Source organism: Erinaceus europaeus, chromosome 19 (assembly GCF_950295315.1).
Source record: "Erinaceus europaeus chromosome 19, mEriEur2.1, whole genome shotgun sequence".
NCBI lineage: Eukaryota > Metazoa > Chordata > Mammalia > Eulipotyphla > Erinaceidae > Erinaceus > Erinaceus europaeus.
In genome coordinates, this window is record NC_080180.1 from 57,927,680 (window position 1) to 57,955,372 (window position 27,693).

Genomic DNA, 27,693 nt, shown 5'->3' on the forward strand with positions numbered 1-27,693 from the left:
GCTTCACCACTCATAAAGCTTTCCCCCTGCAGGTGGGGACCAGGGGCTTGAACCCGCGTTCTTGCACATTATAACGTGCACTCAACTCGGCCCCATGAAAGTCTTTTTGTAGAGCCATTATGCTTTCTCCTGGCTCAGAGTATCACATAGGATTCAGGTCTAAGATGTCCTCCACCAGCACCTGTGTGGCTGCCCTGGGGGCCCCAGCAGAGGCCCGGGCAATGCCCACAGGTCCCCAAGCCTTCAGCCGACCCCGGGCAAGCTGGCAGCCACCTATCTGTGCTGGCAGGCGGGCGGTGGTTGTGCATCTTTTGAAAGGCAGCTCAGCCCTATCTCAACCCTGTGCCTGCAGAGGAAGATAACAGCCGAGGGCCTCCCTTTGGGGTGAGTACAGGCACTCACAGTCACCACCGTGGCCCTCCTGCGCTGACATTCTGAGCCAGCTAGCTCCAGGATCCCAGGATGCACAGGGAAATCCTCATCGTGATCCTTTTGTCAAGTAAGTGGGGGAAAAATTGTCAGCCTGAAGCTGGTATGTTGAAGATGGCAGGTTGAAGGACAAACGTGCCCACCTTAGGTTCTGTCTCCTGGGATTACTGAAGAGATTAGTAAGCCATAGGACATTCACTCAGCTCCTGAGCCCCCAGGCTGTTGGGTAGACTTTGGGGGGCTCAGTTGTCCATTGGCAAGCTGGTGGAGGGTGGTGAGGGTAGGGGAAAGGGGGTCGTTATGACTAGCTCACCATTCTCCAGGATGAGGAGAAACAGGCTTCAGTTCTGAACCTGAGCAGAATTAAAAGAAATCTAGCCCACCTTTCCAGCAACACCTTGGGTGGATCCACATACAGATCCACTCTGAGTTTTAGCGAGTGTGATATCCAAATTGAAGGACCATTGGTGAAGGTGATGAATGATGGTTATAGGACCTTCTGTTCTCAAGGTGTTTTGGGGTTTTTTTAATTATCATTTCCTCTTCTCACTACCCAAAAGGGGGCAACAGCAAGCAGGGGTCTTGAGACCCTGAGGAAGACATTTGTGGATTCCCTTCTGAGTGACCTGGGTACTAAATGGCTGAGGTGAACCTGAAATGACTTCGTGAAACTAAGGAGAGAACACAGGTCTCCTTAAGGTGCATTCGAATGGCGCGCTTCTGGCCTCTCCCTAAGAACGTTCTGGCTAACGCTTCTCACAGGCGCCGTTGATGTCTTACAAAGCACTGGGAAAGAGACAAGGAAGGGGTAGACACTTGAACTGTGTATGGTTAAACAGGTTTTGCTTAGGGCAGAGCAAGGTTCTGCTGGGCAGCTCCATGTGAGGCAGGGAAGAGCTCCAGCATTTTCTTTTTCGTGGGATTAACTTATTTTCTTTCATGAAAGAGAAAAAGAGGGAGACCAGGGCACCATCCCGGCATATTCAGTCCCAGGAATTGAACTCGGGACCTTGTGCTTCCAAGTCCTGTGCCCTACCACCTGAGCCACCTTTGATGTGGCTGCAATATCCCAGAAATCCTCAGTCACCTTGCCGTTGGGACTGTGGTCTTAGGCCGGGAAGCAAACCTGGCTGGGGGTCTGCAGACTTCAGAGTAGTCAGGGAGAGAAGGGAAACACAGGTCAAACACAGTCTCCGAGTTTATCAAGGTTTATCTTATTGATTTCATGAAAGGGGGAGAGAGAGAAAGGGGGAGAGAGGGGGAGAGGGAGAGGGAAAGAGAGAGAGCGAGAGAGGGAGAGAGAAAGGGGGAGGGGGAGAGGGAGAGGGAAAGAGAGGGAGAGAAAAAGGGAGAGAGAGGGGAGTGAGAGGGAAAGAGGGAGAGTGAAAGGGAGAGAGAGGGGGAGAGGGAGGGAGGGAGGGAGAGACCAGAGTATCACTCCGGGGATCGAACTTGGGACCTCACACATGCAAGCCCCCCGCCCCTTTGCCGCTGTGCCACACCCTGGCTGCTGAGTTTGGGTTTTGAAGTAGTAAAGCAGGAAAACATCTGACGTGAGGGAGACAAGACAAGTGGAGAGGATGGGTAGCATGTCCTAATGTTTATGGAGCTTCACCCAGACAAGAGAGGTGGCAATCTTCAAGTTTTTCCTGGGTATAAGTCAGGGCACTTGACAAAACAATAAACTTTCTTTTTTTTTGCCTCCAGGGTATTTCTGTGCCTCACTACTAATCCATGCTCCTGGCAGCCTTTTTTTTATTTTATTGGATAGGACAGAGAGAAATTGAGAGGGGGAAGACAGAGGGGGGAGAGAAGGATAGACACCTGCAGACCTGCTTCACCGCCTGTAAAGTGATCCCCCTGCACGTGGGGAGCCAGGGGCTCGAACCGAGAGCCTTAAACTGGTCCTTGTGCTTCACGCCGTCTGTGCTTAACCCACTGTGCTGCCTCCCAGCCCCAGCTGCCTCCCATTTTTATTTTGTTTTTAAAGGAAGTTTTCTTTTTAAATAATTTATTTAGGATAGAGACAAGGAGAAATTGAGAGGGAAAGGGAGAGAAAGAAAGACACCTGCAGCATTGCTGACTTGTGAAGCTTCCCGCCTGCAGGTGGGGACTGGGGGCTTGAACCTATGTCCTTATGCGCTGTAATGTGTGCCAGGAGCTGGGAGAGATGAGTAGATAAGGGGAAATCCCAGTGTTTCTCACTCTGCCTTGAGACAGTCTCTCCCAAAGGAGAGGCAGCTTTTGCAGAATGAGCTGGTCTCCTCACAGTCCAGTCCACCCACCCATTCGTCCTTTCCCTTCTGTAACGGCGAGTCAGGTGCTGAGGCCAAATGCCCCAGCAAAAAGCCCGCAGAGCTCTGAGGATTGGGGTGAGTGGGAAACCCAGGCAAGAAAGTCGTAAAATAAGAACAGGCAGGAAAAAGAATGTGCACGAGGACGGTGAAACCAGGGATGTGGTAGACATGACACTGGAGGTGTCTTGAGAGCCAGGTCCCGGAGAGTAGGACACAGGCGCCTGATCCAGAGCATACTTTCCATGCTCGAGGCCCTGGGTTCAATCCCCGGCACCACACGGGAGTACCCTACAAGGCCCCCGGGTAGGTCTATGGATGGTGGAGCCATGCTACAATGTCTCACCTCTTCCTCCATCTGCCTCTCATCCTCTCTCTTTTTTTTTAATATATTTATTTACTTATTTTCCCTCTTGTTGCCCTTGTTGTTTTTCATTGTTGTTGTAGTTATTGTTGTTATTGTTATTGATGTTGTTGCTGTGGGATAGGACAGAGAGAAATGGAGAGAGGAGGGGAGGACAGGGATGGGGGAGAGAAAGACACCTGCAGACCTGCTTCATCACCTGTGAAGTGACTCCCCTGCAGGTGGGGAGCCGGGGGCTGGAACCAGGATCCTTACGCCGGTCCTTGAGTTTTGTGCCACTTGGGCTTAACCCACTGCGCTACCGCCTGACTCCCCCCTCTCCTTTCTTTCTCTCTTTAAAACAGAAGTGAGAAACCAAAGGGGAGTGGAGTATTTTGTGCTGAGTAATGACTGATGCTAAGAATTGCACAAGGAAAAGAAACCAGCCTTGCAAAATTGGAAGGGACAGTGGGACTAGAAGGAACTGAAGGGCGAGTGGAGATTCAGGAGTACAGACCAAGGCAGGAGAAGGCTTCATGACCTCCAGGGAAAGGCAGAGCTTTAACTTGAAAATCCAATGTCTTGATGCCAAGGACAACTTGCAAATCCAGCCAGGTGCCCCTTCGGCTGGAACATCCTTACACATCCCTCACAAAGTCCCCTGGCTTGGGCTGGAGGTCTGCCACAGTTGCAGAACTAGTTAACTGATCAATGGTCACCTCCATCGCTATATTTCAGTGACTCCTTGCAGGGGAATCTGAGATAAACCATAAACTAACTCAAATCCATTAACCCCTGACTTGAGGTAAAACTGAGTCTTTATTTATTTTTTTCTATGAGAGAGTGAGTCCAGAGTTCCCCTTAGTTCTAGTTCTGGCATGTTCCGTGCCAAGTGTTGAACCTGGTACCTCCTGCAAGTCCAATAGGTTATTACTGAACTATCTCCCTGGCCCCAAAACTGGGTTTTTTAGAAAGAAAGAGGCACCCTTTCTTTGAGACCCAAGAGAGGAGGCAGAAGGAACAGCACCTCAAGACTAATGCCAGCCGACTGCAGGGTGAAAGGCTGTTTAGCATTCTTGTGACGACTTGTTTTCACTTTGGTTTCTAGGATATCATTGGAAAGACTCATGAACCTTTTGGAAAAACACTTTATTTTTTCCTTTTTGCCTCCAGGGTTATTGCTGGGCCTCAGTGCCTGCACTACCAATCCACTGCTCCTGGAGGCCATCTTTTTTCCACTGTAGTTGCTGCTAGTGTTGCTGCTGCTGTTGTTGGATAGGACAGAGAGAAATTGAGAGAAGAAGGAAAGACAGAGAGGAGGAGAGAAAGATAGACACCTTGGGGGTCAGGTGGTAGGTAGCACGGGGGCGGGGGGGGAGTCACTTCACAGGCGGTAAAGCAAGTCTGCAGGTGTCTATATTTCTCTCCCCCTCTCTGTCTTCCCCTCCTCTCTCTATTTCTCTCTGTCCTATCCAACAACAATAATAGCCACAACAAGGCTACAACAACAAGGGCAACAAAAGGGGGGGTGACCTCCAGGAACAGTGGATTCATGGTGCAGGCACCGAGCCGCAGCAATAACCCTGGAGGCAAAAAAAAAAAAAAAAGAGAGAGAGAGAGAGAAAGAAAGACACCTGAAGACCTGCTTCACCACTTGTGAAGCGACTCCACCCCCGTAGGTGGGGAGCTGGGGGCTCTAACCTTACACCGGTCCCTGTACTTCTCATTGTGTGCATTTAACCCTGTGTGCTACTGCCCGGCCCCCAGGAAAACACTTTCTTTTTTATTATCTTTATTTGTTTATTGGATAGAGATAGTTAGAAATCGAGAGTGAAAGGGATGAGAGAGAGAGACAGACAGACATATATAGAGAGGAGCCTGCTTCACCACTCACAAAGCTTCCCCTGTGCAGGTGGGGACCTGGGGTTGGAATCTGAGTCTCTGTGTGTAGTGACGGGCACCCGGCCCCCAGGAAACACTAAGTTACTTCCCCAACTTGTCTTTCTAGGCTGTGTGCTTTCTACCCTAGCTGATGGGACCACAGCCAGTCCCTCTAAGCTGCCTACTAAAGCCAGCGTGACTCACACAAAAGAAAAACTTGGTAAGTGTCAGGCACAAGCAGGTGGGTTTGCGGTCATTATCATCAGATCTGTGCTAAAATGAACTCAGTAACAACAAGCCCAAACACACTGCCAGCAAACAGGGTAGGGTTGTCTCTGGTGCACATGAAGTCACAGAAGAGAGCCAGGACAAGCTGAAATTTCTTTTAGAAAGTTATCTGAACACACACAGTCTCTTCCTCTTATATGCTGTCTGTCATTCAGCAGGTGAGGAGGGGGAGCTTAGACCCTGGTCCTTGCTCATAGTAGCGTGTGCACTCACTCGGTGCACCACCGCCCAAACCCCTGATCCCCGCCCCCGTTTTCTATAACATTGGCTTGTTACCATAGAGTAACTGACCCCCATGTCCCCAGCTGCCATTCTCCAGCAGCAAAGCAGATCTGAAAGTGGGAGGCAGCCTGTGAAACCTCACTGCACTCTATTTGCCAGACTATTCTTCACATCAGGGGAGTCAGGCAGTTCTGGCTGGCACCTGTCTCAGATAAAAAATTAAAAAATAAAAAAACAAAGGACCCCAACACATTGTATGCCCCTTGTCATAAGACATTACCCCTGCCCCAAGAGCCAGTCCAGTCCCTCAGTGCAAAGATGCAGGAAGAGGGCCCTGACCCTTGCTTGAGGTTGAGATCACACTCAGGGGTTGGCGTTGCAGGTGCGAACTAAAAAGGTCTGAGCTTCTCTCCAAGCTCTCTGTAGCCCTAGAGAGGGGCTTGAAGTTTAAGTCTTCAACAAGGGAGAGCAAGCAAAGCAAACTCGCTGGAGTGAGGAAAGAGAAGGTCACATCCCTGGTGACCACGGCGGGGGAGGGGAGCAGGGAGAGTCATACGTGTCCTGCTAGACTGAGCTTTTTTTTTAAGACTTTTTAAAAATTTTTTAATTATATTTACTTATTTATTGGATAGAGACAGCCAGAAATCAAAAGGGGAGAGAGAGAAAGAGAGAGAAAGACACCTGCAGGCCTGCTTCACCACTCGCAAAGCTTTCCCCCTGCAGGTGGGGACTGGGGACTCGAACCCGGATCCTTTCACATTGTAACATGTGCGATCAACCAGGTGCACCAACACCCAGCCTCAAGATTTTGTCTATGTATTAATGAGAAAGATAGGAGAAGAGAGAGAAAGAAAGAACCAGACATCACTTTGTTACTTGTGCTTCCAGGGATTGAACTCGGGACTTCATGCATGAGAGTCCACTTTATCCACTGCACCAATTCCTGGACCATGACTGTGTCTCTTTCCAATACACACTTAAATATAGGGGCTCTTTTTGAGGACTATTAGGCCTTGGTACCTATCACTTCCTATGACCTTAACTTGTTGATGTCCTTAACAGTCACCTCACAGGGAGCAAAAGGGAGCCATCCCGTAGACCCAACGTACTCCGGGGCTCCAGGTGTGTATTGCTGATACAAAAAAGCGTTCGCATCAGAGAACATCCGTCTTCCACTTCACAAACACCAGGCAGAGATGATTTGCCGTCTGTTGGTTCTTTCTGAGTGTGTGTGTGTGTGGGGGGAAGTAGGGGTCATTGTGTCTGTTTAAGTTTTCACTTAAGAAAAGTGAAGATTTGAATTTAAAGCTTCTCAACAATTCTTCCTGAATGCTTTTGAACTATCAAGTGGCGGGCTGAGGCCTTTCACGGTTCGTTTCACTTTATCCTGACAATAACTCCTCAGAGTAGACATCACTGCTCCCACTGACAGGTGGAAAATCAGAGGATACAGATGTTTTTAAATTTGCATAGTTCCATACTGTTAGCGGACTACAAAGCCAGGTTTTCTTAATTTATTTATTTATTTATTTTGGATAGAGACAGAGAGAAAAGTTGAGAGGGAAAAAAGGATAGAAAGGAAGAGAGAGATACCTGCAGCACTGCTTCATTGCTTATGAAGTCTGCCTTCTGCAGGTGGGGACAGAGGGCTTGAACCCAGGTCCTTGCACACTGCAGTGTGTGCACTCAACCAGGTAGGTGCGCCATGACCTGGCCCCCAAAACCAGTTTTTGACTGTCAGTTCTCTGATTTGTTCTATCTCCTTGCCTGAGAAATCCAAGGCACTTTCTTTTTTTTTTTTTTTTAATTTCTTTATTGGGGAATTAATGTTTTACATTCCACAGTAAATACAGTAGTTTGTACATGCAGAACATTTCTCAGTTTTCCATATAACAACACAACCCCCACTAGGTCCTCTGCCATCCTTCTTGGACCTGCATCTTTTACTTTGATGCAATATGCCCAACACTCTTTCTAGTCTCTTCAGAAATGCACTCTCCTGAGGCTGGCTGGTGGCGCACCCAATTGAGTGCACATGTTGTCATGTGCAAGGACCTGGGTTCAAGCCCCAGGTACTCACTGGAGGGGGGAAGCTTCACAAGTGCTGATGCAGTGCGGCAGGTGTCTATCTCTCTCCCTCTCTGTCTCTCACTCCCTTCTCAGCTTCTCTCTATCCTACCAAAAGAAAAGGGGAAGGCGAAAAACATGGCTGCCAGAGCAGCAGATTCATCCACCGTGTAGGCAGGCACCAAGCCACAGCAATAGCCTTGGTGGCAACTGAGAAAGATAGAATGGAAGAAAGAAAAAGAAAGAAGAAAGAAAGAAAGAAAGAAAGAAAGAAAGAAAGAAAGAAAGAAAGAAAGAAAGAAAGGAAGGAAGGAAGGAAGGAAGGAAGGAAGGAAGGCGCTTTTCTGCACTGTATAAAATTTCTTCATTGTTTCCACTTGCTGTGGATGGAAGGCTTGGTATGAAGCCCCACCTGCTGGAAGCTGGAGGTTTTTGTTTGAATGAATGTTGTATTGTTTTAGATCTTATATTTAGGTCTTTGACACATTTTTTTAAAAAGATTTTATTCAGTGAGAGACAGAGACCAGAAAATTGCTCAGCTCTAGCATATGGTGGTACCAGAAATTGAACTCGGAACCCGCAAGTTTCAGGCAGACAAGTCCAGTGCACTGCCACAGTGCTGTCTCTCTGGCTCTTTTTAAAAGTATATTATTGAGGGAGTCGGGCTATAGTGCAGCGGGCTAAGCGCAGGTGGCGCAAAGCTCAAGAACCGGCATAAGGATCCCGGTTCGAACCCCGGCTCCCCACCTGCAGGGGAGTCGCTTCACTGGCGGTGAAACAGGTCTTCAGGTGTCTATCTTTCTCTCCTCCTCTCTGTCTTCCCCTCCTCTCTCCATTTCTCTCTGTCCTATCCAACAATGACAACAACAATAATAACTACAACAATAAAACAACAAGGGCAACAAAAGGGAATGAATAAATAAATAAAATAAATATTTTTTAAAAATTTAAAAAAATTAAAAATATATATATATTATTGGGGGTAGGGGTAAATAACATAATGGTTATGCAAAGAGACTTTCATGCCTGAGGCTCCAAAGTCCCAGGTTCAATCCCCTGCACCACCATAAACTAGAGCTGAGCAGTGCTCTGGTAAAATATATATATATATATATTATTGGGGGTGAGGGATCAGGCGGTAGCGCAGCAGATTAAGCACACATGGCACAAAGTTCAAGGACCGTCATAAGGATCCTGGTTTGAGGCCCTGGCCCCACCTGCAGGGGAGTCGCTTCACAGGCGGTGAAGCAGGTCTGCAGGTGTCTGTCTTTCTCTCCCCCTCTCTGCCTTCCCCTCCTCTATCCATTTCTCTCTGTCCTATCCAACAAGGGCATCAATAACAACAACAATAATAAACACAAACAGATAAAACAACAAGGTCAACAAAAGGAAAAAAAATAGCCTCCAGGAGCAGTGGATGGAGTGAGATGAACTGGATCTAGGCTGGGTCCTCGCTCCCTGTGAGAGGCGTGAATGCTGGCACAGAAGGGAGCTGTCCCATCTGCCGGCGAGGAAGACAGAGGCTGAAGGGGGCAGCACAGAGGGTTCTCTGCAGGAAGCCCTGGGCACGGGTGCTGATGCCCATGTGTCCAAACCCTTGGAACAGTGGTTAGTGATCTGATCTCTGTTCTTCTCTTCAATGAAGAGGTAGTCATAGCTGTGGTCCAGGAGGTGGCACAGTGGATAAAGCATTGGATTCTTTTTAAAAATTTTTTAATGTTTATTTATTTCCTTTTCTTGCTCTTGTTGTTTTATTGTTGTAGTTATTAATATTGTCATTGTTGGATAGGACAAAGAGAAATGGAGAGAGGAGGGGAAGACAGAAAGGGGGAGAGAAAGATAGACACCTGCAGACCTGCTTCACTGCCTGTGAAGCAACTCCCCTGCAGGTGGGGAGCCGGGGGCTCGAACCGAGATCCTTAAGCCGGTCCTTGCACTTTGCACCACCTGCGCTTAACCCACTGCACTGGCACCTAACTCCCAAGCATTGGATTCTTAACCATGAGGTCCCAAGTTCAATCCCTGGCAGCACATGTACCAGAGTGTTGTCTGGTTATTTCTTGCCTTCTATCTCTCTCATGAATAAATAAATTCTTTAAAAAAAAAAAAAAAGAGTCAGTAATAGCTCACTTGGACAACGTGCTGCTTTGCCATGTGCACTGCCCAGGCTCGAGCCCAGCCCCCACTGCACAGAAAAAAGTCTTAGTGCTATGGTCCTTTTCATGCATTTCCTTCCTCTCTCTCTCTCTCTCTATCATTTTACTGGTGACTTAATATTGATTTTCAAAATTATAAAATAACGGGTCTAATTCTGCACCGTTCCCACCACCAGAGTTTCGTGTCTCCATTCCCTCCACTGGAAGCTACCGCAGTTCTCCCAAGGTTGTGGATATGGGTTGACTATTATTTCTATAACGATTTGTCTGTATTTATATATATTTCCCCCTTTTCTTATGGTCCTGCCTTCTCTTCCTTTTCAGGTCACACATACACCTATCACTACATCCACATGTCCCTCCCTTTTTCCTCTTCTCTCTCCAGGTCCTAAAGGAGTTGGAGTGCAGAGCCCTCTGGTCATCTTCCCCCTATCATTCTTCTCCTTCTGGGAGTATAGGTCAAAATTATTTTGGAGGTACAGAAGTTGGGAGTTCTGGCTCCTGTGATTGCTTCTCCGCTGGTCTGTCTCTGTCTTTGGTGGGGGAAAAAAAAGAGTAAATCATGTACAGCAATTTTGTTCTTAGAGAATTGTTTTGAAAATGACAAGAGACCAAGTGTGAAATGCAGTAAATACATAGTAAATGTTATCACAGGCATGTGCACCTCTAGATCTGGGGATGATGAAGCCTCCCAGGGCTACCAGCCTAACTCTTCTCTCTCTTTCTCTTATTTCTTTGCCTCCAGCGTTATTGCTGGGGTTCAGTACCTGCACTACGAGTCCACTGCTCCCGGAAGCCATTTTTCCATTATTGTGTTCCTTGTTGTTATTGTTGCTATAGCTGTCATCGTTGTTGAATAGGACAGACGACATCAATAATAACTACGATAATAACTACGACAATAAAATAACAAGGGAAACTAAAGGGAATAAATAAATAAATAAATAAATGAAATCAAGAGAGGATGGGAAGACAGAGAGGGGGAGAGAAAGACAGACACCTGCAGACCAGAGAGCTTGGGGCTCTAACAGGATCCTTATGCAGGTCCTTGCTGCACTACCACCCGGGACCCCACTCTCTCTTTTAATGAATTTTTAATTTTTAATTTCTTCTTGGATTTTTTTTATTTATTCCCTTTTGTTGACCTTTTTTTTTTTTTACTGTTGTAATTGTTGTTGTTGATGATGTCATCATTGTTGTTGTTGATGATGTCATCGTTGTTGGATAGGACAGAGAGAAATGGAGAGAGGAGGGGAAGACAGAGAGGGGGAGAGAAGGACAGATACCTGCAGACCTGCTTCACCACCTGTGAAGCGACTCCCCTGCAGGTGGGGAGCCAGGGGCTCAAACCGGGATCCTTAGGCCGGTCCTCGAGCTTTGCACCACCTGCGCTTAACCCGCTGCACCACCGCCCGACTCCCAAGGATTTTTTTTTTTATTCTATTTGCTTTATTTATTTTACTTAACAAAACAGAGAGAAATTGAAAAGAGAAAGGAGAGACAGAGAGGAAGAAAGAGACACCTGTAACACCGCTTCACCGCTCACAAGAATTTTCCTCAGAAGGTGGGGAGCGGGGCTTGAACCTGGGCCTTATGCATAGTAATGTGTGTGTTCAGATGCATGTGCCACTGCCCAGTTCTGCCTCCTCTCTTCTTACTTGCATCTCTGCCTTTGCCCTGAGTCTGTGTGGAGAACCATAAGCTGAGCCACGCGGGCAGCCAGGAGGTTCAGCTCCTGGCTCACAGCAGCTTCCAGCCAGACTCCAAGGGCTGTTCTAGCTCAGGGTGACAAGGACAGAAGTGAGGACTTTCATTTTTTAAAACCAGAGCACTGCTCAGCTCTGGCTTATGGTGGTGCTGGAGATTGCACCTGGGACCAGGGAGCCTCAGGCATGAGCGTCTGTTTGCATAACCACTCGCCCCCTTCCCAGTCCCCTGCAGACTTTGTAGAGGGAGGGTCACCGTGTATTTGCATTAGACACTGGCCTGCCGATTGCACCATTTAACTGCTAACACCAACAGTTAGCCGGGTGACACTTCTCTAGCTGCTGCTGATTTACAGAGCTTAGACAAAAATATGAAGAGCTGCTTCAAATAGAAGGTTCAAATAAAACTGCACCACACACTTTTTTTTTTTGTCTCCAGAATTATCGGGGCTCAGTACCTGTGTGACAGATGACTTTCCTGGTAACAACTCTCCCCATCTTTTTTTTTTTTTCTTGATAAGGCCAGAGAAACAGAGGGACGAGGAGAGAGCTTCCAGCACTACTTCACTACTCACGAAACGTTTCCCTTCAGGTGGAAACCAGAGGCTTGAACCTTGTTCCTTCAGCTTAACTGGGTGTACCACCACCACCACCACCACCACCACCACCACCACCACTGGCACCAAACACTTCTTTTATAGAAGTGAAATTTTTCTAAACAGCAGGCAGAGGGGTGGGGTAAACAGCATAATCATTATGCAAAGAGACTTCCATGCCTGAGGCTCCACCTGTACCATGAGCCAGAGCTGAGTAGTGCTCTGGTAATTAAAAAAGGAAGAAGAAGAAAGAAAGAAAGAAAGAAAGAAAGAAAGAAAGAAAGAAAGAAAGAAAGAAAGAAAGATTCTAAATTGTAATTAGTTGCTTTGATTTGCTAAAGCCCTTAAAAAAAAAATAGAAAAATGATATGAGGGGCACCTGACTCTTCCTCTCACTGCTTGAACCAGGTTTGTCAGTCAGTCAAGAGGAAAACTGAACACTCCAGAAATACTGCCTCACGACCATAGTCTTCTCCAAATGTCTTTCGGGACAGGTGGGCCCTCTGTTTACATAGCCTTTCTGCCGAGACAGTCCTCCTTCCCCCCAAGAAAAGCACTGAGTTGGAAGTCAGCAGGTCTAGATTCTTGACCCAGATTCACCACAAAATAGCATAGAATTCCCACAGGGAAACAGTGCCGTCAGTTTCTGTGGTCACCTGAAGGCTGCAGAAACCATTAGAGCGATTGCTTTTCTGGCATGAAGACAACTTGAAGCATTTTCTGTGTGGGCGGACCTTCCTAGGAGTTTGCTTGGGCAAGATAAGACATCTATGAGCTTCAAGCTGGGCGGGAACCACAGCCAGGCCAGCAGCCTGCCGCCTGAGCCGACTTTATCACAACTCCACAGAAGCTCAGCACTGGATGTTTGGTCCGCTTCCTTCTGCCTTGTCTCTTACTACCATTCTTCTTCCTAAGGACACTGCGCCCTAGAAAGGTCAGCTGAGGAAGCTGTGCAGCTTAGCACAGAGAGCAGGATGGTGAAAGGCCATACTCTTCCTTCCTATTTGCACCCCTGACAGAATCAGGGGTCCACAAGTCACCTCACCTCTTGGTGCAATGAGAACAGGGGCAGGAGCCCTCCCCACCCTCCCTCTCCTAACACCTCATCACCTCACACTTGGTAGAGTCTTCCTGAGTAATTCAGAGCAGAAAGGATGGACGGCAAAAGGGGGAGAACGTTCTGGAATAAGTCAGATGTCAAGTAAATTTACAGCCATGTAAATTTGGAATATTTCATATCCGTGGACTTCTTTTTTTTGTCTTTATTTATTGGATAGAGACAGTCGGAAATCAAGAGGGAAGGGGAAGATAGAGAGGGAGAGACAGACACCTGTAGCACTGCTTCACCACTCCCACAGCTTTCCCCCTGCAGGTGGGGACCAGGGGCTCGAACCTGGGTCTCTGTGCTTCTTAACATGAGCACTCAACTAGGTGTGCCACTTCCCAGCCCCCAATGACTCCTTTAAGATTCCTGACCATACTGAATATTGAGTAATTTTACTGATTCATGCGACTCTTCCCCAAATTCGAAACAACATGATTCATTTCAGGTCACAAATGATGTCCTTTCTAGAAAGTACTGTAGCAAATGCCATGTCCGAGTACAGGGACTGAAAAATAAACTTAGAGTCTGATGCCTCACTGAACCCACCCTTCTGTCTCACTTGGCCTATCTTCCCATTCGGACTCGGAGTCCTTGTCAATCTGAGAGGTTTGCCCACCTTTGGCTAAAGAGACTAGACACACAGTAGACTCCCCTCACTGTATTTCTGAACCTCCCCTTCCCTCCACCACCTAAGCACTGACCCACCCTCCAAGGCTCAGTCAGTGATGCTTTGCTCATGGCCGTGAGGCAAGGACTCTGGGGGAACCTTTCCACGGTATGACAGTGGACCTCATTCCTAGGTAGGCAGAAGCTGGACCCAGCCTCCAAAGGCCTCTGGGTGAATCCTCTTCCCTGGGACCCAGGAGACATTTTCCAGGTGTTGTGGAGATGTAGCCTGCTCTGAAAGTCATGGAATTCAGAAACTCCCCTTCATGGCCGCATGTTGCTAGAGCTGAAAACAGCAGAGGGCTGAGCCGTATAATGTAAGCAGGGCCTTAAGCTAGTGTGTGGGGGAAAAGTCATCAATGCAGTGACAGCAGGATGATGATTAGAAGTCAAGCACTCAGAACTAGGTATCTAGGCGAGCCTAGGTCTAGGACTCTCCGGGAGTTTAGTTGTCCTGTCTTGTGCACTGTGTCCCACTGTTGACCAACTCTGGGGAAATCTTGCTGGTGGGCAGTGGTGGTGGCACACCCAGTCAGGCGCACGTGGTATGAAGCACAGGATTCGCAGAAGGATCATGGTTCAGGTCTGCACTTCCCACCTGCAGGAGGAAGCCTCATCTGACAGACGTCTCTCTCTCTCCCCCTCTCTCCCTCTCTCTCCCTCTTTCTCTCCCTCCCTCCTCTCTCAATTTCCGTCTGACCGATCCAAAAAATGGCCACCAGGAGCAGTGGATTTATAGTGCTGGCACTGAGCCCCAGTGGTAACCCTGGAGGAGAGAGAGAGAGAGGAAGTAATTTTAAAGAATAGAGAGTAATCTTGCTGGCGATACATCAGCCAGACGGGACGCTGCTGGCATCTGCAGAATTAGGACCTGGTGCTGCTCTTACCTGAGATTGTCATTTCATTTTTATGCAATCAAAATTTTTAATCTCCAAAGACTTGAATTAGATATTCCTAGTAGAAAATATGAAAGTATATCTGTGTAATAACAAATTGACATAACTCGCCGACAGCCACTTCACCTTGAATGTGCTTAAGATTCCTGACCATACTGAATACTGAGTCATTTTATGGTCAGGTCTCACAAGGTAAGTGGGGACAAGAGAGAGGGACCTGGTCAGCATCTGGATGGGAGTCAGAGCTCTTGTCCCTCTGGCTGACTCTGAACTTGGCTGTGACTTTGAGTCAGGAGTCTCTGGACCGTTTTCATATACCGCTAAGAAACCACAGGCATTCCTGTGATGATGTGTTTAATTTGTTTTAGACAGAGAAGGTGGGGGGGAGAGAGAGAGCAAGGGAAGGGGAGGGGGAGAGAGATTGAGACCACAGCCTCCTTCAATGTGCTGGAGTCCTGGCTCAAATCTGGGTCACGTGCTTGGCAAATGATGAAGCAGTACACTGCCCATGAGAGTAATTTTGCCAATCTAATTATGCCTCCAAAGTATTTCTTTCTCCTTTCTTTCTTTCTTTCTTTCTTTCTTTCTTTCTTTCTTTCTTTCTTTCTTTTTTCAGTAAAATGAGAGGAAAGATAACTATGACAAGAATGAGAGAGACAGGGAGTCAAGCAGTAGTACAGCGGGTTAAGTGCACGTGGCGCAAAGCGCAAGGACCGGCGTAAAGATCCAGGTTCAAGCCCCTGGCTCCCCACCTGCAGGGGGGTCGCTTCACAAGCAGTGAAGCAGGTCTGCAAGTGTCCATCTTCCTCTCCCCCTCTCTGTCTTCCCCTCCTCTCTCCATTTTTCTCTGTCCTATCCAACAATGATGACATAAATAACAACAACAATAATAAATACAACAATAAAACAAGAAGGACAACAAAAGGGAATAAATAAATTTAAAAAAAAAAGAATGAGAGTGACAGAGAAGAGCTCTTCTGACAGGGAGTTCTCCCTCCATGCGACTCCCGTGTGCTGGACGGTGGACGGTCTGATCTACCTCCACTCGTATATTAGACATAATGTCTGGCCCCCTATTTCCCCCCCAAAAAAAAAACCAGTTTAGTTTCCTTTCCATGCAGCTGGTGCCTTTTGCTCCTGCCCTTCTGGTTACCATGATCCAGTTAGAGCCTAAAGGTTGCCTTTTGTTTTGCCCTCCCTCGTTTATTTCATTTCTTTCCCTTTTTTTAATGTTTTAATATTTTTGTTATCTCTATGTATTATTGGATAAAGACATCCAGAAAAGAGAAGAAAGGGGAGATAGAAAGGGTGAGACAGGGGTCGGGCGGTGGCGCAGTGGGTTAAGCGCATGTGGCGCAAAGTGCAAGGACCGGCGTAAGGATCCCGGTTCCAGCCCCCGGCTCCCCACCTGCAGGGGAGTCGCTTCACAGGCGGTGAAGCAGGTCTGCAGGTGTCTGTCTTTCTCTCCCCTTCTCTGTCTTCCCCTCCTCTCTCCATTTCTCTCTGTCCTATCCAACAACAAATTGTGTCAACAAGGGCAATAATAATAACCACAACGAAGCTACAACAAGGGCAACAAAAGGGGGAAAAAATGGCCTCCAGGAGTGGTGGATTCATGGTGCAGGCACCGAGCCCAGCAATAACCCTGGAGGAGGAAAAATAAATAAATAAATAAATAAATAAATAAATAAATAAATAAAAAGAAAGGGTGAGACACAGAGAGACACCCGCAGCCCTGCTTCACCGCTCATGAAGCTTTCCCCCTACAGGTGGGGACCGGGGGCTTGACCCCGTGTCCTTGTGCATCATTAACCAGGTGCACCACCACCTGGCCCCTTTATTTCATTTCTCGACCTTCCATGTCTGAGTGAAATCACAGTGTTTATCTTTCTCGGCCTGAGCTGCTCCTTTCTCTTAATAGTCTTCCACTCTGTGTTGCTGCCCGTGACAGGTTTTCATCTTTTGGAGTGCTGAGTAGTATTCCCCTGTCTTTAAGTACCACCCTTCTTCATCCATTCATTAGGCAGTGAGAACATTGGTTGTTTCCAGCTCTCGATGACTGAGTTTCTCGTTCTTTTAGCAGAGCACTAATCAGCTCCGGTTTGTTTGGTATGGGGGACTGAACCTGGGGCTTTGAAGCCTCAGGCATGAGATTCTCTTTGCATAACCATTATGGTAGCTCCCCCTGCTCTGAGTTACTCATTCCTCATTTCTTTCCTTTTTTTTTTTTTCCTTTTCTTTTTTACAAATTGTTACCTCAGGACAGCCACCAGTGACCACTCCTCCTAAAAAGAAAGGTGCTGTTCCTTATGACCAAGACACCCCGGGAGAAGGTATGTTCCTGCCATAAATTGCCTGCTCTGGGGTCACTATCCTGAGGGACCTGTCGCTGTGGGGACCGGGACAAAGACTGAGCAGCAGAAGCTAAGTGCTGTGACATGGTTTCCGCTCTGAGGAGTTCCTCCCTCAGAACCCCTCACAAAAATCACCCTGCAGATTCAAGATGGCAGAGCAATCTGGCCTAGCACAGAAATAGGACTGTGAACGTGAAATGGGGTGTGGGGCAGGTCAAGGGTCTCTCGTTCAGCCCTGCTCAGCCATGCCCCCACTGCTGCCCCAAGTGAGTTGAAGCCCAAGACTCCCAAAACCCCCCCAACCTCTTCAGTGGGAAGCAGGGCCTGACTGACGCTGACCCCACAGCCATCAAATATAATGTGAACAGAACCGCTTCACTCAGTCTGAACAAGGTCCTCGCCTGCAGGAAGGAAGCTTCACAGATGGTGAAGCCATGCTGCAAGTATCTCTCTTTCTCTCTCTCTAGCTCCCCCTTCCTTTTCATTCTCTGTCCTGTCCAATAAAAGAAGGAGGGTGGAGAGCTACCAGTAGTGGTGGTTTCATTGTGCAGGCGCCAAGCTCTAGCAGTAACCCGAGTGACCAAAGACAAAGGGGGTGAGGTGGGAATACTTATTATTAGGAAAAAGAGCCTCCAGCAACCATCTCATTGGTTGGGACTTTTTGACATACCCATGTATTGTGACTTGATTTTAAATTTCTTTTTTTTAGAAAAACAACAAATGGTCCATGCTTTCTCCATGCCAGGTATGTAAATATTTGAAGGGGAAGGATAATTCACTTAAACGTATGTATTACTGGGCTGAGTGATGGCACACCTGGTTGAACACAGACATTGCAGTGCACAAGGACCTGGGTTCAAGCCCCTGGTCCCCACCTACAGGGGGAAGCTTCGTAAGTGGTGAAGCAGGGCTGCAGGTGTCTCTCTCTCCCTCTCTATTTCCTCCTCCCCTCTCCATTCTCTCTGTCTCTATCCTAAATATATTTTTTAAACTATCTAAAATAGTTTTAAAAACAAAAAAGGAAAAATCCGAATAATTATTTGTTGCTCGCTGTGGTGGTTTGGAGCAGAAAAGGAACACAATCCTTTATTGGCGCGGGGACCTCAGGGTTGGGGACCTCAGGGTTGGGGTGGGAACGCAGCAGTTGGGGCCACGTGGAGCTAGCCAAAATGGCCGCCTCCTGCTACGCGCCACCGGGCAAGAGAACGAGGGGTGGAAGAAGAAGGGCTTTTATGGGAATAGCTCTCCTGAGAATGAGAAGGGGGAGGAGTAACCAGAGCACTCCAGCTATCGGGGAATTGACAATGCCCTGAGGGCACAACATGGCAGAACAGGCTCTCCGAGAATGTCCCAACCCTCGAGGGAACTAGCAGTAGCCTGAGGGGACAACATGGCAGATGTGACTGCATCTGCACAATTTCCCAGCAATTATTTTTTTCAAAATTATATGCCGCTAGTTTCTATAAGAAACTTCCATTTTAGAAAATTAGAGTATGTGTTCTATATGGGCGTTTGGCCACCCACTCTGTAAAGATCAACAAAGCATGTTTTTTGCAAAATGAAAATAAGCATTTCTTATTTTCTTAAACATTTTGGAAATAGCAATGTGTAACTTGATACTCTTTTTATTTTTGTTACTGGGGAGTTCGCTCAGCCTTAGAACACGGGTCTTGAATGCTTGCAGTGTCCTGGTTGACCTCCAGCAATGCCTGTACCAGCAACATGCTTTGGTCTCTCTCTTGTGAAATCTTATATTTATTTCAGTTGAAGTCAATAAAATAAGTCTTAAAAAGCAGGGTTTTTTTTTTTTTTCCTCTTTCAAGTTAGACCTTTTAGCTATCTGACCAACTATCAGTATTTGAGATATATATGTGTTGCCTCCAGGGTTATTGCTGGAGCTCAGTGCCTGCACCACGAATCCACTGCTCCTGGAGGCTATTTTTTTTCCTTTTTGTTGCTCTTGCTGTTTTATCGTTGTTGTGGTTATTATTGTTGTTGTTATTGATGTCGTCATTGTTGGATAGGACAGAGAGAAATGGAGAGAGGAGGGGAAGACAGAGAGGGGGAGAGAAAGACAGACACCTGCAGACCTGCTTCACTGCTCGTGAAGCGACCCCCCTGCAGGTGGGGAGCCGGGGGCTCAAACTAGGATCCTTGCTACAGGCCTTGCGCTTTGCACCATGTGCACTTAACCCGCTGCGCTGTCACCTGACCCCCAAGAAATATATTTTTTTTCATGAGTAAAACAACAGTACCACTCTGTTATGTGTGAGATGCTCTTTTTGTCGTTCTTGATAATTTGGTACCAGGGGGTAGAACCCAGGGCCTGACGCATGGAAGGCATGTGCTCAACTAGCGAGTCATCTCCCTGACCCTGAGAAAGGCCTTTTAACACTCTACAAACAACTGAACATTGGAGGCGGGCATGTGGCTCCCCTAGCAGAGTCCACACATTATCACCTGCAAGGACCTGGGTTCAAGCCCCAGTTCACCACATGGAAGCCCCGTGTTTGTCCTTTCTCAGTCTCTCTCCCTCTATCTCTTTGTCTCTTATATTCCTTCTAGAGAAGGGGTAGAGGACATCTGGCCTTCAGGTCAGATAGTCCAATCCTGAGAAGTCAACTGTGTTTTTTCATAGCCACATAAAGTATGAATTGTTAGGCTGACAATTTTCAAAAATATTTTTATAAATGATAGAATAGAGACAGAGAGAAATTGATAGGGAAGGGGGAGATAGAGAGACAGAATGAGACAGAGAGATACCTGAAGACTTCACCATTCATGAAGCTTTCTTCCTGCACGTGGGGACCAGAGGCTTGAACCTGGGTCCTTGCACACTGTAATGTGAGCACTTAGCCAGGTGCGCCACCGCCTGGCCTCTAGGCTGACAATTTGCAGGAATGATGTTATAAATATCCAAATAGCTTTTTGCAAAATAAAATTAAAAAGTTCCCCACCCATAGCCCAGAGGAAAGAAAAAAAAAAAAAGGTTGGTGAGAGCGGTGGAGTATTGGACACTGAGCCCCAGGATAGCCTGGCAGTGTGGTGATTGGCTTCATGCTTTGGTAACTTTCCTCCCGTAGTGATAACGGTCATTGTCTTTGCGGTGATGGCTGGCATCATTGGAATCATCCTCCTAATTGCTTTTGCTGTGCGCCGGCTATGGAAGGTAAGAATTTGGTTTTCAGTTTTGTTGGAAGCACTAGTGTGCACAGCTCTAAGAGGGTGTGATGGTACCAGATACTTAAACTCAAAGAAAGGTAAAAACTCCACCTTCAATAAGCCACGCAGAAGACACTGAACTACTCTAGTACAATTTAAATGTATTTATTTTTATTTTAGATACAGACAGAAATTAAGAGGGGAGGGAGAGACAGACACCTGTACCACTGCTTTACCGCTCATGAAGCAGGTCAGACTGGGAGCTTGAACCCAGGTCCTTGCACATGTGTGCTCAACTAGGTGCCCTACCTCCCAGCCCATCACTAGAAGAGAAAGAGAGAAAGAGAGAGAGAGAGAGAGAGTGTGTGTGTTCTATCTCCCTCCACTCTCTTGATTTCTGACTATTTCTATCCAATAAATAATAAAAAATATTTTAAATATTTTTGTCTAGCTTGAGCTAATATATTTCAAGAGCTGTACATAAACTGTCAAATTAGTAACTATATTATGTAGTTTATTTACTGTTTGTATGGAAAGCCTTCAGAACATTAGGTTTAAAACATCTACATGTTTGGGCCAGGCAGTGGCGCACCTGGTTACATGCTCACATTACAGTGCACAAGGACCAGGATTCAAGCCCCTGGTCCCCACCTGCGGGGGGAAAGATTCAGGAGCAGGAGTGGTGAAGCAGGGCTGCAGGTGTCTCTCTGTCTCTCTCCCTCTCTATCTCTTCCCTCAGTTTCTCTGTTTCTATCCAATAAATAAATAAATTTTAAAGACATTGACATTTTTAAATAGCGTTTTAACTCTCCCCCCCACCATAAATTTTCTGGCATAAGTGATTTTTCTTTTCACTATTGACACTCATTTCAAGTCTTTATGCCATGAACTTCCAAGACATACAGCCTTACCTTAACCTTCCATCTAAGACACAACCTTGGTGAGCATGCTTATGAGGCTGTAGCTGGAACCGCAATCCTCAGTCAGAAGTACCTGGGGACATTGAGTTCTCACTCATCTTCTATTCTTGACCTTTCCTTGTGGCTTCTATAATGAACTACTCCATACATATTCTTTAAAAAAAAAAAAAATTATTTCTTTTATTTATTCCTTTCTGTTGCCTTTGTTTTTTTATTGTTGTAGTTATTATTGTTGTCGTTGTTGGATAGGACAGAACGAAATGGAGAGAGGAGGGGAAGACAGAGAGACACCTGCAGACCTGCTTCACCACCTGTGAAGCGGTAGGGAGCCGAGGGCTCGAACCGGGATCCTTCCGCCGGTCCTTGCGCTTCCGGCCATGTGCGCTTAGCCCGCTGCGCTACCGCCCTGCTTTCTCTTCTTCTTCTTCTTTAGAAGTATTAGCACACCGCAGTGGGACTGTAACAGGACTGGTTTTAATCTGCATTGAGTTCCTTGTCCTTTTTTTTTCTTCCTTCTTCTTCTTTTTTTTTTTTTTACTACTTCTACATACTATCACAAAAACAAAGACAAGTTTTAATTAGTGCTTTTCAGTGTCTATGAATTAACCACTTTTTTCAAACACTCCCCCCATTAAGTTCATATTCACATACCAAAAAAAAAGTTCAGGAAAAAAATAGATATGTTTTTTTTTTTTTTTTTTTACTCCGAGGGCATTTTTCTTCACAGTGTCCTCAGTTTGTTGTGTTGAGTGGCTGAGTGGTGGCACACCTGGTTGAGTGCACATGTTCCAATGCTCAAGGATGCAAGGTTCAAGCCCCTGGGTCCCCATCTGCAGTGGGTGGGGGGAGCTTCATAAGTGCTGAAGCAGTACTGCAGGTGTTTCTCTCGCCCTCTCTCTCTTTCCTTCCTCTCAATTCCTCTCTGTCTCTACCCAGTAAATAAATAAATAAATAAATAACATATTTTTTAAAAGAAGAAAATTATGTTGAGGGACTGGGTGATGGTCCACCTGGTCGAGCACACACATTACAGTGCACAAGGAACCGGGTTCAAGCCCCTTGTCTCCACTTGCAAGGGGAAAGCTTCAGAAACGGTGAAGCAGTGCTGCAGCTGTCTTCCCCTCTCCCTCTCCTCCACTCCCTGTCTGTAGCCAATATAAATAAATGTATAATTGTATTGAGACATAGTCTTGCAAAATAATAGTTCCTAAATTAAAAAAAAAGAATTATGATATTAACATGTTTCTGTTGGAATTTTTTTTTCATAGACAACTTCACATGATATACAAATGCCCAATGACACAGCCGCCATTTAAGAAATACAGGTTGGTGGCTCTTGTTTTCTGACTTTTTGGAAGAGAAATAAATTCTTGAGCTGCTCATGCCTGAGTTGGGAGAAGTGTGCCCAGTTAGGATGTATGTGTACGTGTGTGTGTGTGTGTGTGTGTGTGTGTGTGTGTGTGTGTACGCATACCTGCTGCCCTATCCAGTTAATGTTTTTTCTTTTTTTTTAATATTTATTTTATTTATTTATTCCCTTTTGTTGTCCTTGTTGTTTTTTATTGTTGTAGTTATTATTGTTGTTGTCGTTGTTGGATAGGACAGAGAGAAATGGAGAGAGGGAGGGGAAGACAGAGAGGAGGAGAGACAGACACCTGCAGACCTGCTTCACCGCCTGTGAAGCGACTCCCCTGCAGGTGGGGAACCGGGGTTCGAACCGGGATCCTTACGCCGGTCCTTGCGCTTTGCACCACCTGCGCTTAGCCCGCTGCACTACAGCCCGACTCCCTAGTTAATGTTTTTTCATCCAGTGTCTGATGAATGATGGCTGACAATACTGTGGAATTTGTGGAACACAACTTCACGTCTCCAACATGCATCTCCTCACAGCATTCACCAGCCAGCTTGCACTGTCCCACTCTCCAAATGACTCCTCCACCCATTCTCCCACCTCTTTCCTTTTTCTCCCCCTCTCTTCTTTTTCTTCAATTTTTTTGTATATATATATATATATATATATATATATGTATGTATGTATGTATATATTGCCTCCAGGGTTATTGTGGGGCTTGGTGCCTGCACTACAGATCCACCGCTCCTGGAGGCCATGTTCCCCATTTTGTTGCCTTTGTTGTCACCCTTGTTGTTGTCATTATTATTATTGTCACTGCAGTTGTTGCAGGATAGGACAGAGAGAAACCGAGAGAGATAGGGAAGACAGAGAGGGGGGAGAGAAAGATAGACACCTGCAGACCTGCTTCACCGCCTGTGAAGCAACTTCACTGCAGGTGGGGAGCCGGGGGCTCGAACCAGGATCCTTAGGCCGGTCCTTGTGCTTTGCGCCACCTGCGTTTAACCCGCTGCGCTACCACCCGGCCCCCTTTTTCTTCAATTTTTAAAAATGTGTTCATTTATTGGATAGACACAGAGACATTGAAAGAGAGAAGGGAAAGATAGGGAGAGACAAAGAGAGACACCTGCAGGCAGAGGTAGATAGTATAATAGTTATGCAAAGAGTTTCTAGTGCCTGAGACTTCAAAGTCCCAAGTTCAATCCCCTGTACCACCATCAGCCAGAGCTGAACAGTGCTCTGCTAAAAGTAAACAAACAAAGAAATAAGACACCTGCATCACTGATTTATCGTTTGTGAAGCTTCCCCCCGCCCCACCGGTGGAGATGCTGGTGCCTTGAACCTGAGTCCTTGCACATGATAATCTGTGCACAGTTGTACCACCTGCTCGCCCCCTTCCTTTATTTTTTTTAAAGATTTATTTATTTATTGCATGTGAAAGAAAAAAGCATTTCACATGAGAAAGAAGTAAACCAGAGCACCACTGTGGTACATGCCGCTCCAGGAATAGAACCAGGAACCTGAGCCATGCGAGTGCAGTGCTCTACCCACTGAACTATGTCCCCAACTGCTCATTCTCTCTTCCCTCTGGTAAGTGCCATAGTTCTCAGAGTCTCAGAGCTCGCTTGGTCGGTTTGTGCTAGTTCCTCTGTTTCTGATTCAGTCTCTCATATTCCACACCTGCTTGGGGCTACCCAGAAGTTGCCTTTCACTTCCTGACCGATTTCGCTTACCACAACCATCCCAGCTCCTCCTGCCTTATCACAAAAGCTCTGCAAGATGTCAATGAGAAAGGGGCTTAAAAAAAAAAAAAAAAAGAGTACTTGGGGGTCAGGCGGTAGTGCAGTGGGTTAAGCACACACCAGGCAAAGCACAAGGATGGACGTAAGGATCCGGGTTCGAGCCCTCTGCTCCCCACCTTCAGCGTAAGGATTCCAGTTCGAGCCCCTGGCTCCCCACCTACAGGGGGCGTCACTTCGCAAGCAGTGAAGCAGGTCTGTAGGTGTCTATCTTTCTCTCATCCTCTCTGTCTTACCTTCCTCTCTCGACTTCTCTCTGTCCTATCTAACAACAGCTATAATAACAAGGGCAACAAAATGGGAAAAAATAGCCTCCAGGAGCAGTGGATTCGTAGTGCTGGCACCAAGCCCCAGCGATAACCCTGGAGGCAAATAAAAATGGTGATTTCGGGAGTCCGGAGGTAGCGCAGCACCGGGTTAAGCGCAGGTGGTGCGAAGCACAAGGACCAGTGTAAGGATCCCGGTTCGATCCCCCGGCTCCCCATCTACAAGGGAGTCACTTCACAGGTGGTGAAGCAGGTCTGCAGGTGTCTTTCTCTTCCCCTTCTCTGTCTTCCCCTCCTCTCTCCATTTCTCTCTGTCCTATCCAATAATGACATCAATAACAACAATAACTACAACAACAATAAAACAAGGGCAACAAAAGGGAAAGTAAAGAAATAAATATAATTTTTTTTAAATGGTGATTTCGGGGAGTCGACCGGTAGCTCAGTGGGTTAAGCACAAGGATTGGCATTAGGATCCTGGTTCAAGCCCCCAGCTCCCCACCTGCAGGGGAGTCGCTTCACAGGCGGTGAAGCAGGTCTGCAGGTGTCTCTCTGTCTTCCCCTCCTCTCTCCATTTCTCTCTGTCCTATCCAACAACGACGACATCAATAACTACAACAATAACTACACAATAAAACAACTAGTGCAACAAAAAGAAATAAAAATATATTAAAAATATATTTTAAAAAATGGTGATTTCACCTTCACCCCGTCTGGATGGAGCTTGAAATAATCATGGCAAGTGAGATCAGTCAGAAAGAGAAGGATGAATATGGGATGATCTCACTCATGGAGATTGAAAAATAAGAACAGAAGGGAAAACACAAAGCAGAACTTGGACTGGAGTTGGTGTATTGCACCAAAGTAAAAGACACTGGGGTGCGTTGGGGGGAGGGATCAGATCCTGGAACTTGATGACAGAGGAGGACCTAGTGGGGGTTGAATTGTTACGTGGAAAACTGAGAAATGTTATGAATGTACAAACTATTGTATTTTGCTCTTGACTGTAAACCATTACTCCCCCCCATAAAGAAATAAATAAAAAAAAAGAGTACTAACTCACACCTGGATTTGAATCCAACACTTTGTTAGCTGTGTAACCCCAGGATAGCTACAAACATGGAGAAAACCAAGGTGGACAGGGAGATGGTTAAATATGTCTCAAACTTTTTAAAGCACAGTGTCTTTTTAATACATAGGCTGAGTCTTTGATATGTTGACTCTCTTAAAAGCTTAGTCCAGGGAGAACAAAAGCAACTGGTGGCATAGCTATATGCAAATAATGTATGTCAAAGGACATAAAATATGGCGAGGGTGTGTATGATACAGCAAATCCTAACAAAGGGATTTTTCAAAGTTAACCCAATTGCCAAGCAATGTGATTATTGCAATAACTATCTATTGTCTTCTTAAGCCCTAAGACAACAGGAATCTCCCTCTTCCTCTGTAGAGCCTATGTTTCTCCCAATCCTGGAATCTCTGGGGTGGGGCTCACTTCCCTGCATGTTTCTCTAAAGTAAAAAACAAAAGATTAAAATAGATATATGTATAGAATGAAAGTGTTAGTCTCAGACTTGTGTGAGGACTAAATGGGCCACAAGTAAAGCTTTTAGGTCAAGTTCTTGGCCATAGTCAACACTCATGGGTAGGAGCTGCTGTAAGTGTCCTTGGCCACACTCTCAAGGAAGCCTCCCTGCCCACCTGCCCAGTCAACTTCATGCTTCTCATTTCCACTCCTGGGCACTACATAGGTACACTCCACATGGAAGACATTCAGTTCTCACAGAATAGTATTCATTTTTACACTTAACATTAAGAGTTTATCTAAAAATGACGTCTTTCTTTTTTTTTTTTTGAAGTTATATTCAAACACAACTCTGTAGGAATTCTGAATCCTAATGTTTACTTTAAAAGGCATTTGATTTCATGCCATGTTTAACTATAACTATGTCTCCTACCACTGACGCTCCCCCCCCCCCGTAATCCTTCTACAGAAGAGAAATTAACAAAGACCTGCTCCTCAAGCTAAATTTTGGAAGAACTCAAAAACACAGTACTTTGGTCAAGTGCAACATCAACATTTAAACTGGACAACACCACCACACGTAAACCTTCCCAAGTTGTACATCTTCTGGATGAAAGCTTCATTGTAATGAGTTCAGTGTCTCAGTGGTCGGAAATATCTCCACTCGTGACTATTTCAAAATGAAGAACGAATATTCCCTTTCATGCTTGCTTTTGCCTAATCTTAGTGCTATTTTTTTTTAGAATTAATGGATTTAGAATTATGATCTAAATCTTGTAAACTGCATCTGCTTTAAGTCAAGCTTAGTGTATCATGTTGAATTTTTAATGATTATGCTGTCAAATAAGAAGCTTATAATATCTACATGACACATAAGTTCTCTTTCTAAACTTATGACTCTGTTTTTCTTGTTTTCAGTAATTCACAGGAATATATATAGTGTATTATCCCCTCCATTGCTGAACTGGCAAGACATGATACTACACTAATGATGACGATATCTCCGTCACACTATTAAAGCTTGTGTTTGAATATGCTTTGCATACCTATCAGTAGTTATAAATATATGCCTTGAGAGTACACTCACACTCATCTGTTGCAAATAAATCAACACAAAGGATTTTTTTTTCACTTAAATAAAAAGTTGAAAAAAATCTTAAGATGTGATACAGGTATAAATGACCTATTTGAGATCACTGGTCTGCCCAGAGAACATTAACTCCGTTAGGGCACCAGGACCCACTGTAAGAATTGTTTATCTAAGGGGCCCCTGTATCCTAAGAAACAGCAGAATTGATGAGTTTTCTTCGCAAAGAAACCTTTCCTGCAAGTGCTGCAAGTTATGCAAACTTGACACACAGGGAAGTATTTCAGCAAATCCCTGTAGGTTCTGTTCATAAAAACCAAATGTACATTATAGATTAACCACATTCTTAATGAAGAATTAAATCAAATTCTTTAATTCCTCCAGTCCTAGTTTCTCTTGTTATTAAACCCTTGGAAATTGGTTCATAATCTAAAAGAAACTTCTAGATATGTCACTAAGTATTTGTGACTATACACTAGTCACTCATTTGCAGTGAGACTTGAAAAACAATATAAGAGCAAAGATGTGCTTTATTGTGACAGTCTCTTTCCAAATTAATAAAACCATGAATTTCTTCCCA

The 27,693-nt window shown here is 45.8% G+C and overlaps 1 protein-coding gene across 2 annotated transcripts; it reads left to right on the forward strand.

Annotated features, from left to right (window-relative positions):
- Nucleotides 1-397: 397 nt before the first annotated feature.
- Nucleotides 398-27,693, forward strand: GYPA (glycophorin A (MNS blood group)). 2 transcript variants are annotated; one of them, XM_060179023.1, is made up of 7 exons: nt 398-499; nt 5,075-5,167; nt 6,520-6,579; nt 16,911-16,982; nt 17,713-17,748; nt 20,087-20,172; nt 26,496-27,693. In XM_060179023.1, exons 1-7 carry the CDS (start codon nt 463-465, stop codon nt 26,505-26,507), a joined length of 396 nt encoding a protein of 131 aa, XP_060035006.1. In that variant the 5' UTR covers nt 398-462; the 3' UTR covers nt 26,508-27,693. The 2 variants fall into 2 exon arrangements, with proteins under 2 accessions (XP_060035006.1, XP_060035007.1); XM_060179024.1 differs by lacking the exon at nt 16,911-16,982 and adding an exon at nt 22,354-22,410.